This window comes from Crinia signifera, chromosome 2, assembly GCF_055691185.1.
Source record: "Crinia signifera chromosome 2, ASM5569118v1, whole genome shotgun sequence".
NCBI lineage: Eukaryota > Metazoa > Chordata > Amphibia > Anura > Myobatrachidae > Crinia > Crinia signifera.
The window spans coordinates 24,997,430-25,016,015 of record NC_139218.1 but is presented as its reverse complement, the minus strand read 5'-3'; the positions used below and the strand labels follow the sequence as shown (position 1 = coordinate 25,016,015).

Here is an 18,586-nt window from a genome sequence, read left to right as displayed (position 1 = left end):
AGAAATATAAAAAAAAACCTCAGGTCGATATTCTTTATGTCAACCTATTGCTTGTGTCGACTTAAGGCATGTCGACCTTTTCCATGGATCGACCTATGGCCTGTTGACCAATATTGGTCAACCTATTGACTATCAACCTTAATTGTGTCGACTGTATGACCCACACCCAATTTGCAGATATGCACCCAGATACGGTGCTACATTAAGCCGCACTCACTCACAGGTGGTGGCATTGAAGTGCAGCAGGTCTAGCATTGGCGATGGCTGAAGGTATTGTAGAACACCCTTCTGTTATAAAGGAGCACATACACAAATAGTCAGTCATAGAAGTTTATTATACAGGGACTTTGTCAGCACAAAAATAATTAGTTCAAGAGCTTTTAGGTTACAGGAATCCACTCCGGGCTTCATATCCTGTCACCGCTCCCATGGCCATAAAACCAGACCACACCAGGGGGCCCTACTCGGCCATGATGCATGGAGACCCAGACAGACTGGCCAACAGTATTCGAGTACCAAGTTTTAAAATGAGGGAACATTAATTGCTCTAATATGCATTCTATTAGAACCGCAGAGATATAACACTGCCAGTACTGGTAGACAATTTGCAGCACTGCAGCTGCTGTGGAGCTACACATCCCAGCATGCCCTACCTCAGTTTTAGCATGACCTAACAGCAAAGCTGTGGTAGAACATGTTTGGATGTGTAGTTCCACAGCAACTTGATTGACAAACTCCTGCTACTGTCTACACAGGTTTGGTAACCTGCCACTGAATATAGCACTATGATTGGAAGGTACTGCAATACATATATAGTTTTGGTAATATCCATGAATGTGCACTTTAAAACTTTAAGTGCACATCTAAGGTGCAAACCATAGAGGAAGCCATTTTGTTGGAGACCAATATTTATAACATGTTTGCACTGCGTGGCTAATGGCATCACTGAGGCATAAATATCAACTCAATCCATAAAATGGCTACTCTCAGCATCCTATGAAGTAATACGGCGTACAGCATGCAGCTACGCTTTCAGGAGCCAACTTGTGCAATTATATGACCAACCAAATTCCTTGTGTAGCAACATGTGTGACCACAACAAAATGTCGGTCCTGGATACAGGAAACCATCCACATACAGAACAAAATAACAGTGAATCAGACTGACAATCTGTGGCGCATGTGATATTTTGCATGTAATTCCTTGTCTGGGAAGCTAACAGTATCCTAACTGTGACAGCCATGTTGTGACTTCTGCTTGGCACTCACCCCTCATGACAAAAACACACTTCAGCGTTGCATTTCCAAACCGTGTTTGTACTTCAAAATATTTGTGCATCAGTGCTACAATTCAGAAAGTCATATTTAGTGCATTACACTAGTATTCTAGATTTCATGCATAATGAACAGTGCTATGCGGCGAAACGCGTACAACAGATTGTCCAGCGTATAGGTGTGGTTTAAGCGCTGTGGGTCCCACTTCAGGAACATTGACCACAGAAAACAGCATGCTCTTTTCACGCAGACAGGGAAATTATGTCTACTGTAGTGATATACCATACCTCCCAACAGTCCCGATTCCCTGAACGTCTATTCTCGCAGCCAGAGGGGCTGGGGGCATGGCTAGAGGCTTACAGAGCCTCTGAGCCATGCCCCCACAGCATCAAAAGGGGGTGCGGCCTCACGAGAAGATGGAAGTATATGTCACGCCCCCTTTGTGGCTAGCCACGCCCCCTAATTTCATCCTGTGTTCCGCTTCAATAGACCAGAAAGTTGGGAGGTATTTCAATAGACCAGAAAGTTGGGAGGTATAATATACTTACTGTAATGTGCCACCACGGCTTAACCCAATAAACCAGTATGGCTCTTGCGTTAAAAGGTAGTCTTAATACATGAAAATATTCTGCTGCTGGGGGAAGCTTACATGCAAAGCCAGAAAGCGAGGAGATATACTATTTGACCCATTAACATTAATTTAGTCAAATAGAATTAAGAGCAGCCTTAATTAAGTATTTTATATTATTATCTAAAGCGCCATGTATTCACATAAATAAAATATATACTTAAAGGCAGCACAGAAATGGAAAAATTGTATAGAACATTGATTTGTTTGTCCTTTCCTAAGTTCTGTTTGCACCTGATGAGTTCACCAGTAGGGGGCAGGGTTGTCTATTATGTACATGCGTTTGCATCAACAGAGATGCCTTCGGGAGGCCATCCAAACGATATGACCAGGATGAGTATGGTACAGTTACACCAGATAGATTTTTATGGTTCAATGCAGAGTGATAAAATATATTAGCTCAAGAAGTCATGGCTATTTTAAGCTAAAAACATCTGAATAAAAAAATAATTATATTTTCTATATACCTGCATTGCTGTTTTCAGCTATTAAAATTCACACCGTTGCCACGTTTGCAGAATTATGAAAAGCAGAGAATGCTGGGAACTAAACCGATGTGTTTAAAAGTATAATCTACGAGTCAAACCTGAAGCCAATTTCAGCCGATCCTTTCTCTGCTCCTCCCCTGCTGCTGACTGACCTATCACAATAGGCCACGGCAAGTGGGCAGGTCACTGCCCAACCCTTGTCAGATTCAAAGCGGGAAGACCATCCACTTCTCATATCCTAAAACTAGATTGTGGGGGCATGAATTGTACAAACTAAATTCTTGAAGAATATCTCCGGAATAAAATACGATTTTGGTTCTCATTTTTCAAACTGCACTTCGACCATTGCAGATACAATCTGATTTGGCGCACAAATCAATTTCTCAGTGCCATTTTGATCGTGCAGTTTACAAAATGGATACAAAGATCTGATTGGTCGACACGCATTACAACCGTTCGTGCACCAGTAATGTCGGTCGAGGGAAAATGAAACTATTTGGAATCGGAGATTTGGCGTATAAAGTTACTTCTGACCCCTGTGACAGAGGCTGGGGTGACTTCATTAAATAACCGCGCCATGCATTGTTAAAGAAAAGTAGTCTCTACAGAAAGCAGAAAACACAAAATAATCCCGTTCACCAGGTCTGACGCGGGTTGCGTCGGCAGGGAGTAAAACAGGTTATTGATATGTATAAAACGTAACCAGCAACAAAATAGGAACAAAATAGGAAATAACATTCGAAACACAGTAGGCTCGGTTTCAGGACCATAATTCTTCTGTTCTCCCGAACTTGTAGATGAGGGTGCTGCAGAGAATGAAAGAAAGGAAGAAGATTAATCCCAGGATGCCTACGCTGTAACCGACCTGGAGTCAGACAGAGAAGGGAGCGTTTCTGTTATTTAGGGGTAGATGTATGACGCACCCTAGCGGATCTCCCCGCAGGGAGTAATTTACCACCTTCCGAAGCAGTAAGTTCTGCACCCAATGACGTCCGCTAGGTCTTCTGCAACTGGGTATGTGTGAATGTGTTTAAGAATGTGTGATCCCCTTGTGTAATAAAGCCTTCCCACCCCAGAGCCAGTCGCTGGGAGAACTACATCTCCCAGCAGCCACCTCCCCAGTGTAAACATGAAGGGGAAATCACCAGACTGGCGACCATCTTTTTTTTTTATTTTTCAGACACTGCAGGGATTTCGGTATTGGATACCGTGGATATCAGGAGTGCGTAATCCAATAATTGGAACAAGGAATACCCCCCCCCCACCACCAAATAGAATAATGGTGGTTTTGCAGGGCCTCTAAGTTTTAGACTTGTTAAATTAATTTTGCTATTGTCTGGACCTCTGCAATCAGTCCAGCCGGGGGGAAAATCCAGCCCGAAAGGGGGGGGGGGGTGAGGTGCTGGCAGGCCTGGGGGGGGTGGTTGCTGGCGGCAGCCCGGGGGGGGGGGGGGAGGTGCTTGCGGTGGGGGGTATGTAATTGGGGGGGTAGGCGGGGTCATATGTAATGCGGGGGCAGCTGCTGATGTAAAGCCGGGGGGAGCTGGGCGGCAGCGGCGGTGCTTGTAATGTGGGGCGAGGGGCTCACCTGCTCCTTTCTGCTGCCTCCAGGGGAGCGGGAGCTGGGGGAGCCTGCGCCACACATCAAGGTCCATGGGAGGTGTTGCGCGCTATCGCGCATGCGCAGCAGCCCTTCCCACGGCCAGCCTGTTTTTACAGAGTTTGGGGCGGCCCACCGGGAAATGGCCCGTTTTCCCGGTGGACCAATCCGCCCCTGCGTCTGGGTTTTCTAATTAATCATTTTGCAGAGGATGAATGTAATAAACCAGAACAACCTCAAACTGGAGAATAGCCAGAAAATGTACAAAACTGTCACAATTCCCAACTTACCTAAAAAATATCAAAGCGTTCTGGAAAAACACAGCCAGCCCGGGGTAGACGTTGACCTCTGCAGAACACAAAGAGCAGAAATCAGGACCACGGTTAGGGACAGCGCCGCTGAGCGCAATAAGCATAAGATAGGAAATCATGTGGGTTCTGCAGCTGTGACAAACCCTGCAGCAACACAGATCATACTCAAACATGTAGTCCCAGGGGAACATAGAGAAGGGTAGTGGCATCCAAAATGCATTAGAATCAATATATGTATATGTGCTAGTGGTATATGAAATCTTTATTATTGCTGGGTAGCAGACGTCATCCGGGGAGCGGGGAGGAGCGTCAGGCGGGGTGGAGGCAGCATTAATTTACACTGCTGCCTCCTCTATTGAAGTGAGCAGGACTCGGGTTGCCCCTTCTTTTAACTCGGGTTGCTGGACCAGGTTTTTTCCAAAGTCCCTTTCACACTGCACAGTAACCCGGGTCAACCCGACAACAACCCGGGTCAGACCTGGGTTATTTGAGCAGTGTGAAAGGGCGATCATAAATGCCATGGATCTTAGTCATTTGTAAAAGACTCTTGCATTGAGTTAACGCATGATGGCGTGATCTCTGGATACTTGCATGCAATATCTTTGGAATGGCCAGAAAAGCTCAACCGGGCATACACGCTGCAGTTCCAATGCGGCCAGAAAGGACATACCATGCAGATATTAGCCAGGTGTGGAGGGAGGGGTTAGGGAGAATATACTGGGATGCTTTAGGATTCTGCCCGTTGCATGTTCAAGAACAATGAGCCATCTTCCCAAACGGCTGTCTGCCGGGTTATTCCATGAACAGTAAATAGTGGCAAAAATAAGAACCAGGAGTCATGTTAAAATCTGTAGACTAGTCATCAAATGGTTCCATTGAGGGTGCCCATACACTAGTAAGATTTATCTTCAGATCTGGCTGGTTGGAACAAAAACATGGTTATGTATGAGTGACAGTTTGTCAGTTTTCCAGCATTTCCAAGCAAATGGTCAACTGTCATTTGCTCTCATCCATAACCATGTTTTTGTTCCAACCAGACAGATCTGCAGATAAATCTGCATGTGTATGGCCACCTTAAGTCAATGGGTACTGGAGAAGTGTGGTGTCAAAAATGACCGATATAAGAAAATAGTATTTTTTCTATTATAAGTTGGGTGGAAGAGGCCTCGTTCTCATCCAGCATTTATTTCCCCCTTCAGCTAATAATGCTGTCTGTAGCAGGAAAGTACATCTATTGTACACATGGGAATAGCAGCAGGCACTGTATACTCAACTGGCGGGAGAACTCCAGCTATTGGTAATTATATGTTAGCGCAGTGTCCCGACCTACAGGGAAACCATCAGCTAATAACAGAATACAAACCGCAATGTGCATCCTGCCCCGGTTATGGCAACAGGAAGTGATTCTGTTCATCTGACATGTGAGAACCATTGCTTTGGGGACTGTGATTTACAATCCGACTCAGAGGTGCAGGCAGATCATGCACGACTGGAATCCCAAGTGCAACAAACATGTAATCTCCAGTGAATGTATTCCTCTTGTGCACCAGCGTGCGACGGACTGAGCAACCCTGAGGCACCCACATTTCTTCTTACCTTGTGTGACGTAGGCTCCGAAGAGGATCCACATAGAAGCGATAAGTGAGCCGAACATCATCATGAAGCCAATGAATAGCCAGATCCGTGCTCCTGTGCGACAGAGGTGATGTATTACACAATATGGAAGATGCAGATGGTAATCAGTGTGGACTAACTACCTACTGATACCCCTTTTCTATCTAAGTCCTACATCTAACCCTAAGTCCAAGCTGGGTAAGAACTGTAACTTTACCCACTTTTACACTGCAGCGGCACACCAGCGACAAGGCCTGTACAGTGTATTTTGGACAGTGCTTGGAGATTACCATCTTCAAGCCCCAAGACAACCAGCTGATTTAGAACCCTGGGCGTGGCCTCAATCCCATTAGGCCACTCCCTCTAGCGGAAGTTGCCCATGTCAGTTGGGGGCTCAGCCCAGCACTCTGGAAGCTGCTGGGCTGCCCTGTCTCCGGCACACATTTTTACCCAGCCAATGCTGCTGTCTGTCTACTCATGTTCAACCCTGGTACCTACCTGGGTTGGATAACCCAGGTAATTGGACCCAGGCTTTTTATTTTGGACCCTTTTCCACTGAGTAAAATCCTGGGTTGATCTTTCAGGGCAGTGTGAAGAGGGGTTTAACAGGACAATTTGTTGTCATAGATTAACCATCACAGGCTGTTCTCTATTACTGCGCTGGTTCTCGGCGTAGGCTGAATATTGGAGCCGTCTGCCTTGTGTGTAGGGGATTCAAAATAACAAATTACTGACCTGTTCTTCCCAAACAGCCATCGCTGTAACTGTCTCCTCGCACCTGCGCATTAGACACAGCATTTATCCTGTCAGGACACGGGACAAGTCAGTTGATTGTTAAAACGGCATATATAAAATCAGACGTATGAAAGAATATACAGGTATAAGATTATCCAGGATGCTACAGTCCTTCCACTGTGTAGCATTTCTCTGGTTTAGCACTGCTCCTCACAGTGACTGTATTAAAAGGCAGTTATAGAGCATGGCCCTTTTCAGAGTGTTACTTGGAACTCACCTGAGACTGAGGCCCCGTGTCTGTGTGTGTGTGTGTCTGTCTGTGTGTGTGTGTGTGTGTGTGTGAGTGTGAGAGATGTCATTTCTTCGCAGTAGCTATCATTATTTATAGGTAAGGTACTTAATAAATATAATTAGTAACGGCTAATCGAGACAAACACTATATGGACAAAAGTATTTGGCCACACCTGTTAATGATTGAATTCAGGTGTTTCAAATCAGACCCTTTGACACAGGTGTATAAAAGTGCAGTTTTCATTTGCAAATAGTTCCAAAATTCAGCCGGCATTAATGTAAGAACAAAAACTGTGCGGCGGAGCTTAATGGAATGGGTTTCCAGGGCCGAGCTGCTGCAGGCAAGCCTCACATCTCCAAGTCCAATGCCAAGAGTGAGGTGGAGTGGTGTAAAGCACAGACACTGGACTGTGTAAACATGTTCTGTGGAGTAACAAATTGCGCTCCTCTGGAAGTCAGATGGTCGTCTGGGTTCAGTGGATGCTGGGAGAACGTAACGTGCCTGACTGCATCATGCCAAGTGTGAAGTTTGGTGGAGGAGGGATATCGGTATGGGGCTGTATTTCAGGGTTTGGGCTTGGCCTGTTATCTCCAGTGAAGGGTAATCTTAATGCTTCAGCATACCAAGACATTTTGAACAATGCTCAGCTTCCAACTTTGAGGCAGCAGTTTGAGGACGGCCATTTTCTATTACAACATGACTGTGGCCCCAGTGCACAAAGCAAAGACTTAAAAGACCTGGTATTAGGAGTTCAGTGTGGTAGAACTTGACTGACCCACACAGAGCCCTGATCTTGACCTTCTTGTCAACATCAGTACCCCAGTATATGTATTTGTATACAATGTTATTACAGTCCCTGTCGGACTGTATGACAAGGGAGAAGAGAACCAGAGGAGAAGTGACCCATGACAACCAATCAGATGCTCTGTATAATTTTATATTATGCAAATTACAGATGTTACTTCAGTGCTGATTGGTTGCCATTATCTCCGCTGGCTCACTGCTTCATACATCTACACCAGGGGTCCTCAAACTATTTTGCTCTGGGACCCATGTCAGACAACAGAAATAATGACAGGACCCCAGCAAGTTACTGCAGAAGGGCATCACACATGTAGTCAGCAGACAGCACATACATGGCAGCATTGTGGAGGCACAAAATGATGGGAGGAGTCTAAAATAACAGACATGTTTTCAGACTCCTTGAATCACTGAGTTTAGAGAAGTCATCAGCCTGACGGTCAGCAACACGGAGTCCTGACCCCATGCTGAGATGGTCGGGACCCACAGTTTGAGAACCGCTGATCTACCCCACTGTGCTATAGGATCATAATCAAATCAGGCGTTCTTTAACAACTGTCATACAGTGGACATTCTATAATATGAAGGGAAAGAAAGATATTCTCTGCTTACCACAGGCTAACACATGCAGAGAAATATATTCTTTTATATGTAAATACAGGATGTTTTTACCTTTCCTGTGTGGCTGGCTGGGGGACGCCGGTGCAGGACCTGCCTATTGGAGGTTTACCGTTTAAAAAAAAATCAACCAAATCCTCCTCCAGCAAATAAGCAGAACTACTACAACAAAGACAACTTGCTGTGCAGGTAACAGGAATGCCCAGGAGTGGGAGGAAAAGTCTTATTTCCCATGGAACCACACAATTAAAGGCTTTATCAGGACGCTGCAGACATGCCTGGCTCTGGAGGAGTCTGGGCGATGTCCCAGCACAGTCTACAGGGAAACTACAGTATGTGGGAAATGGACAAGATCAAAGCCACACAGATAACTGTATCCAGTAGTTTTGGACAGAAAGGAGAAGAGAACAAATGCGTTATAGGGGAAGTGAAGAAAAACAATGGCACCTATACTAATTGGTTAGCTCCCTGTCACAGAAACTAGGTACAAATGTGCTTACACATTCATCACTTAATATTTGCATTATGCAAATGGGGACGTAAGGATATGTAGTAGAGGTAAATAACGGGTGTCTGTGACTCAACCACATTCCATGAATATCTTAATGAATAATCTGCTCGGTGAAAGCCAAGCTATCAGCGCTGATTGCTAAAGTACACTTTCTCCTACAGGAAAGTACAAGGTCACTGACACACAGTAATATTCACTCCACAGATCAGAAGGCTGTAGAGCCGAATGGGACTATTATGTGCTGTGCTTTGATGTAGTTATTACAGGGCTTGACCATTTTTTTTAAAAGGAAGGAGCCAGGATGAAAGTGTAGGAGCCAGACACAAGTGCCGTTTACTAACATGCTCGCTGCTATGGGTTTCTCGCTTAATGCCAGGGGTTGCATGCTCTTTGCCATGAGGGATTACCCCTCCTTCTCTTCCCTCTCCCTTCCCACGTTACCATACGCGGTAACAACAACATAGCGGCAAGAGCTGTACAGCCACCTGGCTGTATCAGAGCAGGTCTGCGGCTATTTCAAAACTCGAGCCGTCTGACGATCCAATCAGAGCTCTTGGTCCGAAAGCCAATCAGAAGTTACCACTACTGCTCCTGATTGGCTGCCGAACTGCTAGTGCCGATTGGCTCACAAAACCTGGGTTGTCCACCGCAAGGAAGCAGAATCTGGTTGCCATGGCGACCTGGCCCCCAGGATTTGTCGAGCCCTGAGTTATTACATGTATTTATATTTGCTGTTATCTAATTATTTCAATACTCCTGGCTATCACAAGTAAGTATACTGGTATATTGTAGGTTTGGCAGCCATGTTCACTCTGATATTACCGGAATTATCTGCAAACTGAGTCATCGATACGTGTGTAGGGGCCATAGAGATAGCGATGCTGTCAAGGCCAGTGTTCTCAATGGGATTCGTCAGAATGGGGCGCGCTAGCATCTCATGGGCACGCGCCCCCTTCATGAATCGCCAGGAGCATCTTCAATGTGAGCTGCACCATCTGTAGGCCACTATGGGCCTGATTCAACATTGATTGGAAGAGGCTGAATTAGAGTTTCACACTCATTGAGCCATACACTCCAGAGGGGGCGGGCATTGGGTCGGAGCATGGGAACGCCCAGAGTTTTGTGGGCATCCCCCCCCCCCCAAAAAAATCGCTAGGCATTCCCCTGACATCACATGCATACCCTCCAACATGGCCCATTCCATTAGGTACAAAATGCTCTGTTCCTGGACTTCCCTGCCAGTGGCAGTTACAGAGGTGGGGCTCCAGCACAGTCCAATATTCAGAGGGGGGTCACATGAACTGTCAGTGAGTCCAGGACAGTGATGTTTGGAGTGGCAGTAGGTGTGGTTCCCCTTTTTGAATATTGGACTGTGCTGGAGTCCAACCTCTGTAACTGCCACTGGCAGGGAAGTCCAGGAACAGAGCATTTTGTACCTAATGGAATGGGTCTTGTTGGAGGTTATCCACATGACGTCAGTGCCTGCCCCCTCTTTGGTGGACTCTGACGGAAACAAAAGTCAGTTTAGATGGGGGAATGATTCCTCTCCCCTCGGACTATATGAGAGGTTATGTGCTCACGTACATCCACGGCATTCGGGGGTTAGGTACATTACATAATACAAGTCATTAATAAACTTACATGAAAAATGCGACTGTAGAGAACACGCCACATGTGTGAAACGCGTGGTTCAGTTCTTGCTGAGTAGGGTACACAACCGCAGCATCGATCATTATCCACCACCCTGAGAAGAACTGGACAAGAAAGTCTAATGAGTACAGTCACCAACCAAACTAAACCAATCAGAACTTGTATTTTATTGCTCTAGTGCCAGTCACACATGATACACATTACTGGGAACAGTTAGCACACGGGTTATTAGCACAAAGACTCAGTGTATGCAATCAAGGTACAAAGTATCTGGATGAGGAACCGGTACATATATTGCGCAGATCACGTATTCCTTTCTCTGAGTTTGTTGCTGTTTTATAAAGGCAATTGGTTGCTGCTTTTAAATTAGTGCCATTGGCAGGCAGCACCCCTAGAGGACTAGGGTAGGTATTGCACTCTATCCATACTACTGTGCTAAAAAGATCTCAGTAATAACAAAACAAAAAAAACGACAGCGCTGTAAATTAAAATGCTGCACCTTAAAAAGGGAACCTTGGCGACTCTTCTGGACATTGGAAAATAGATGATCCTCTTATTGGTCTGCGTTTAAAATATTCTAGCTGCGTTGCCCGGGATTTTAAGAATGTTTCTTTACAAAAATCAATTTAACTACTAAACACACAGTATAAATAACATTTGTTATTCGTTAATTTACGTTGGAGTGCAGCACATTATGCATCTCCTGATATACTCTGTGCTGCTGGGGGACCCTGCTAATGCCACTAAATAACTCTGTATGTGGGATTGTGCGATCTCCATTCCCCTCCTCACATCATGTGACATGATGTCACTGTTCCTGTCACATGCAGACCTGTCATCACTGACATATCATGCATGTCCTTATATAGTCTGTGCTGCTGCCCCACCCCTAGGGGTGCTAGGGGTGTGTTACTCCCACAGTATTTGTTCACAGATTGCAATTGATATGTGTACCAAATTTGGTGTAAATTGCTCCAGTCATTCCAGCGTTATATTGTCTGCTGAAATACTCTGTGCTGGTGCGTTACCCCTAGGGGAGAGAGAGAGACCAACCCTGAATTCTGCTCAGCTCAGAGATTATCGGCAATCAGTGCATTGATGTGAGTCGCACTGAGCATATGTTGTGACAGGCTTGTATCAGTGGGTATGATCGATGATCTTGGTAATCGGAATAAGCGTTCAACAAAAGTTGCTTTTTTGAAAGAATTAAATATTATTAGTGATTCATTTCTATTTTTTTTAGTTGCCTCGGCCATGTTTTAATACGCTTGTATGTAAAATTTCACGACCTTGGCTTGAAAACTGTAGATTTCTATAGAAAGGCAGACAGAAGGACACATTTTCACTTTTACTAAGTAGATCATCGAAAACACGTGACTTTTTTTTGCAATCCTCTCTGCAGTCTTAGGATTGCTACAGGCCCAGACACGTGGCATGACCTACCGAATATGTATTACGTATGTTAAGTGTATGGGAGGGAACAGTGTTGCTAAGATCAATTTAAAGCCAGGGATTTCACCTTGCATCTTTGTACCTCTTACAGGTCATGTTTAGTGGATTTCTTTAATCATTAAACGGAGTTATACTACGTTAAAGGTTCAGTAATTATCCCATCATATACAGAAATTCTGAAAACATGACCTGCTGGGCAAACTTCAAGCCTGAGTTTGAGTTTCACAGATTTTAAGTTATCTATTTAGCCGTCTCTGTACCATGTACCGAGCAGCACGGACGGTGTGATGGTTAGCATTACTGCCTTACAGTGCTGAGGTCATGGGTTCGATCCCCATCATGGCTCTAACTGTGCAAAGTTTGTATATTCTCCCCGTACTTGAGTCGGTTTCCTCTGGGTACTCCGGTTTCCTCCCACAATCCAAAAATATACTGGTAGGTTAATTGGCTTCTGTGTGTGCGCGTGTGTATATATATATATATATATATATATATATATATATATATATATATATATATATATATATATATATGGTAGGGAATATAGATTGTAAGCTCCTCTGGGGCAGGGACTGATGTGACTGTTCAAATATACTCTGTAAAGCGCTGCGGAATATGTGTGCACTATATAATAAACTGTTAATAAATAAATAAATGTTTTCAGTTAATCTCTACAATAGGACATGGAAATTGTGTCTTATTTCAGCTATATATCTCATTTTAGAGACTGGGATTTTATACAAAGTGTGTGTACACATTGCAGCCCAAGGAAACATGGATCCCCGTCGCACTATTGTGGATACGTTCTGCGATGCTACAGACAATGGGCCTGATTCTGGTTTCAGACCATTTTCTAAGCAATCTGATTTAATTTGACTAGATCGCTTAGAAAGTGCCCGTACATTGCTCTGTGTCTGCGGGGGCCATAGCAATAGGGATGCGCGGCCCCAAGTGTCGCTATCACCGGGCGATTAATATCCAGCATGCAGGATAAATCTAGTCAGATCGCCGGCCAGAGCCAGCGTTCTGGAGAACACTGGCCTGACAGATCGCAATACATCGCTCGGATTGCTCAGCACAGTCGCCCCGTGTGCAGGCACCATAAGACCTCTCATCTATGATAATACTATTTGGAGCAGCCAATGAAATGACTCCCATCTGGTGGGGTAACATCCTGCTGAATAATTTAGAGCTGCTGCAATTGTTTCCGAAGCTGCAGGAACCAACACAACCATTAATAATCCTGCCCCTAAGACCCAAACATATGGGGCATTGTTTCCTGTAGACGAGCTCAATGTTTCGCTCCCTGTGCTAAACAATTGTTTATTCCTGTATTGTTCATTCCTGTATAATACATAACACCCCCTCGCATTATAATCCCCCTAGAAGCCTGTTACCTGCAGCCCATACACTTTGTCCACTGCCTACATGCGTTTCATTGCCACCCCCAATGTATCGAAGCGAGTGGCTGAAGATAATGAGATACATTTCATACGGCAAGCTACACTCCCAGGAACTGTCACACACTTCACCTTCCCTTACCAGAACCCCGGCTACCACAGCCGCTATGGTGTTCCTCTTCTCGCCCCAGTCTATACACTCGCACTGCGGCCATTGGAAGTTATCCAGGAAGCCCGCCATTTTCTCTGGCCGCTTCAGTGAGGCTGTTTCATGAACTATAAACATAATAAAGCATGTTAATGAGAGTGATGCACAGAACAAAACAATATTAAGTAGTCAATATATAATAATAATAATAATAATCAGACAATATATACAGGAGGAAGACCATTTTTCAGACAAGGTGATGGATTCTGCCAGTCCACACTTCTAATGAAGCCCCGTCAATGCCATCACTAGTTGTATGCATACTCCTGTCCAGTCAGGTTCTCTTAGAGCAGGCATGTCCAAACTGTGGCCCCCCAGCTGTTGAGAAACTACTCATCCCAGCATGCCTTGCCATAGTTTTAGCATTCCCTAGTAGCAAAACAGCGGCAAGGTATGATGGGACTTGTGGTTTCACAACAGCTGGAGGGCCATTGTTTGGCCATGCCTGTCTCAGAGCCGCTTATAGTCAGGCAGCATATGCTGCAGTCTGTCCCCTTGGGAACGTACTGTATGCAGCCTGGCCAATCCACATACTGTATACTGCCAGCCCAATCTTAGGTGTATGAAGAGAAAGGTGGTGCCATGGAAACAGTCTTGTGATCTCACAGCGATGGGGTCATGTGTTTCGTTCCATCCACAGACCTATCTGTGTGGAGTTTTTATGTAAATAGACCCCCCGCCCCCATAGAGATTTCCTCTGGGAACACAATCCCAAAATATATTAGTCGCTTCCTTGGCTTCTGCCCAATGTAAACCTCGTGCGTGCATGCGGTAGGGAATATATACTATAGGGAGCAACTGGGTCACATACTGATGAGTGACCATATATTCTCTGTAAATATTAAGGTGCCCATACACAGGTATTGGCACACTGATTTGGCCTGTTTTCATCTGATTCCGACCGACATCAGATCAGATCCAATGTGCCTTCCCATGCAAATCCTATGTACAGCACATACTGTAGGATAAATTGGAATCGGAGCTATCAGCGGCACATCGCAGGTGCTTTTTAGCCCCCACGATATATCACATCTGATGTCCATTGAACTTTCCCGGCAGCTCCTCGGGTGCCCTTAAGGCCCCCATACACTATGCGATTTGGGCACGATTTCACCCGATTCGGGCCAAATCGCACTTGTAGACATCCCTTCCGATCCGATGCACAGTCCCGTGCGCATCGGATCGGAGTCGGGAGGTCGGATGGGCTGCACATAAGATTTGCTAAATCTTATGTGCAGCCCGGCCCCGGAGCTGTGCGGGGGACAGGAGCAGGCGGGGGATGCCGGCTAACAGAGAGGCTAATAGAGAGCAGGGGGAGGCTGCATAAGGAGAAGGGCAGGAGGAAGCTGTTGCGGTGACAGTGGGAGCAGGGCGCCGGGCAGGGAAAAGACGCTGGTGCCGGACAGCGGCGGGAGGAGCAGATAACTTGAAAAAAAAAAAGCCCATACAGATGACTAGGAAGTCATTGATTGGCTGAGACCTCTCTCAGCCAATCAGCGATTGGCTGAGAGGTCTCAGCCAATTATTGGCTTCCTAGTCATCTGTATGGGTGTTTTTTTTGTCAAGTGCTCCGCTTCTCCCGGCTCCTGCCGCTGCCCGGCACCAGCGTCTTCTCCCTGCCCGGCGCCCTGCTCCCGCTGTCACCGCAACAGCTTCCACCTGCCAGGCTCCCTATGCAGCCCCCCCCCTGCTCCCTCCGCCTGGCTCTCTATTAGCCGGCATCCCCCGCACGGCTCCCTCCTCCTGCAGCTCCCCAGGACTGCATATGATAAATCTATGCGATTTATCATATGCAAACCATGGCACATCCCAGGGAGCTGCAGGGGAAATCACAAGTCGGACTTTAGACATACAATATATATATATATATATATATATTTATATAAATATATATATATAATATTGCATGTGATTTATCACATGTAAAAAAGGTACATGAAGTGCCAAATCATATGGAAGCTCTCCCGGGGAGCTGCCGGGGGAGTTCAAAGGAAATCAGGTCCGACTTGTGCCTCTGACAAGTCACCCCAGTGTATGACATAGCTAGGACAGGTAGAGCCTGACGGATTGCATTTCTCTTCTGCCTGCTAAATACAGAGAATGGTGAAAGCTCTAGAATATTGGTCCAGAACCAAAGGGCAACGTGGGTGGGTTACTGGGCTACCAAATGGAGGTCTTCCACAGGTAGACATGAAATATAAGGACCACAGCTATACAATACAAGATACCATGGCACACAAGTTTTGTAGTACACCACAAATATTTTATTTTCTGTAGGTACTACAACGTACCACAATGACTGACTAATGTAGTCTGACAAGCAGGTTAGGTCGACACCTGAAATAGGTCGCCATGCTTAATAATAAAATAGGTCGACATGGTTGGAAGGTCGACAAGCATTAGGTAGACAGTGTCTAGGTCGACATTCAAAAGGCCAACATGGGTTTTTCACCTTTTTTGCGCAAATGTTGACACAGTTGACATGGACATCTGAAGGGGCGTACACACGAGGCAATATGATCGCTGGCAATATATTGCTCAGTGTCCCGTTTTCATCTGCGACCAGAGATGGTCGCAGATGAAAATGTCACACTGCCGGGAGAAGAGGCGGGGGAAGCCGCTGGTCGGAGGAGCATTCTCCTCTGACAAGTGACCACCCGGCGATTTATCGCCGGTGCACACTTCCATCGCTGGCAATATGGTCGCTCAGCGACCATTTTTCCAGTGATATTTGCAATAATCGCCCCCGTGTGTACGCACCTTAAGTGTGCCACATCTGCTCGCCATGTTTCGGGCACAGTGCCTTGCTGTGCTCGGCACACTAGTATATTCTCCCTCCATGCCATAGTAGATGGTAGGAAATTGGCATATGTCGACCCAATGTATGTCAACCTTTACTGTGTCAATCTAACGACCTAATATCCTGGGGATACATACACAATACATATATACTGTGTACATGGTCTTATGGGAATACACACACACACCCCCGCTATGGCAGGGCTGACATTTCCCAGGAACCAATAGTAATGACTAGCAGCGCGTCCTCTCATACAGTTAAATATTATGGAACCATATTTCCATGAGATAACATAATGGTATACAGTATAATCTAATAGCATGTAATGGTTGTAAACTCTGCCTAGCACACAAGCATATAACAACGTGTTAATGCAATGCACGCAACCTTAAGGCAGCAGTGTTCCTGGGTATATGTCTGCATGGGTCATTGCTGACTGTAATCATGTGGAAGTATAAAATGGGAACTAATCTACCACTAAAAAGCAGAATATATGTTACTGACATCGGATACAATGTCCCATTGCATCTTGTGGTGCCCAAATGTGGCTTTTCTAGGACCCAATGTTGCATGCAATCTGCGAAGCCACATCGGGGGCTGATAGAGGGCTGGGGGCGGTGGAGCTCAGCGCTGTAAAGGAGTGCTGGTGGGGCTCAGCGGTGGTGGCGGCAGAATTTAAAAAAAAAAAAAACACTGAGCAGCCCTCTGATTTGCTGAGAGCTCTGAGCCAATCAAAAGCCTCACATTCAGATGGCCACTGATTGGCTGAGAGAGTGTGAGCTCTCTCAGCCAGTTAGAGGGCCGCACAGTGCTCCTTCACAGCGCTGCGCTTCACCTCTGCCTGCGCTCCAGCCCCGGCTCCCCAAACCCACCACTAGCATTCCACCACTAGCAATTTATCGCACAGATGCAGTCGAAATCGAAGGATTGTATGCAATATCGCACTAGTGTATGGGCAGCATTAGAATGGTCAGTGTTCCCACTGGGTCAGGAAATCTGCATTGGAAGACACAGACCATAACCAAAGTATGCCTAAAAAACAGAAGTGACACATTCCCCATCACCACCACAAACATTGCCGTTGTGTTGTATACTTATAACAGTCATTAGACAGGGGTGCCGGACACGATCCCGACAGTCATTTACCCAACGTCGGGATCCGACTGTCAAAACGCCGACAGACAGATGCCCGACGGCCGCCCGCTATTCTCTAGCGTAGCGAGCCACCGTGCCAAGCCCGCAAGGGGCTTTGTTGCGCTCACCATGCTGTCTGAGTCCGGGCAGTCGGGATCCCGACATCGGGCTAATGACTGTCAGGATCCCGACTGTCGGAACCCTATACCACACCCATTAGACAGCAACACCATGGCTGCAATCAGTAGAATGGTGACCAGCAGGTAGACAGTGTCATTAGGGGGCTATACTCTCACCAGAATCAAGGGGGAGCAACAGTGAGATGAGCTGGGGGGATGAAGCCATGTTGGTCACTCTCCCCTGTCCCCCTCCACTGTGCCATTAGCCCAGCAATACAGAACATAACTGTATGGAGCAGGGTCACACCTAAGAACCCCAAGTGTTGGTGGCACAGATATGACTGGAAGGGAGTGCGGCTGATCAGACTGCCTGCATTATACTATTAGTGTTTCATAGAGATCACACACATCATTGGGAGCTTCAAGTGGAACTACAAGTCCCAGCAGTTCCTATTAGACAAGCTGGGACAGGCAGTTGCGCAGCAGCAGAGGAGGAGCAGCTGGTCCCCCGCACCCGGTGGGGGCGCTGTGACCGGGAGGGGTATGTACGTATGGAGGGGGGTCTCCGACACTTACCCCAGCTGCAGTAGCTCAGGCGCTCGACTCGCAACACCCTTCCATCTGAGACAAAGCCCCGCCCATACCGCTGCGTCAAGACGCCGGGGGCGGGACTTACAGCAGCCAACCACAGAGGCTGCATGTGACGCGACCATAATAGTAAATGGCAAATGTGCCAGAACAGGAAGTAGAATGAGAAGCTACAGGGCGTCATTGTCATTTTTTTTTTAGATAAAACTTTATTGAACATGAAAAAAAGGGCAATAACATTATTATTATTATTATTTCTATTTAAATTATTAAGGATAACATTTATAGACCCTATATAGAACAAGTGGAGGAGTTGGCCAGCATAGCAACCAATTTATGCATTAGATCAGTGTTTCTCAAACT

General features: G+C 46.1%; 1 protein-coding gene across 1 annotated transcript; it reads right to left on the bottom strand.

The window, feature by feature from the left end:
* Window positions 1-316: 316 nt before the first annotated feature.
* Window positions 317-18,343, bottom strand: TMEM50B (transmembrane protein 50B). The gene is made up of 7 exons (XM_083171798.1): window positions 18,212-18,343; window positions 13,517-13,650; window positions 10,514-10,626; window positions 6,651-6,718; window positions 5,898-5,990; window positions 4,281-4,338; window positions 317-3,196 (listed from the first exon to the last, which is right to left on the bottom strand). The coding sequence occupies exons 1-7, from the start codon at window positions 18,333-18,335 to the stop codon at window positions 3,151-3,153; spliced, it is 636 nt and encodes a 211-aa protein (XP_083027924.1). The 5' UTR covers window positions 18,336-18,343; the 3' UTR covers window positions 317-3,150.
* Window positions 18,344-18,586: the final 243 nt, after the last annotated feature.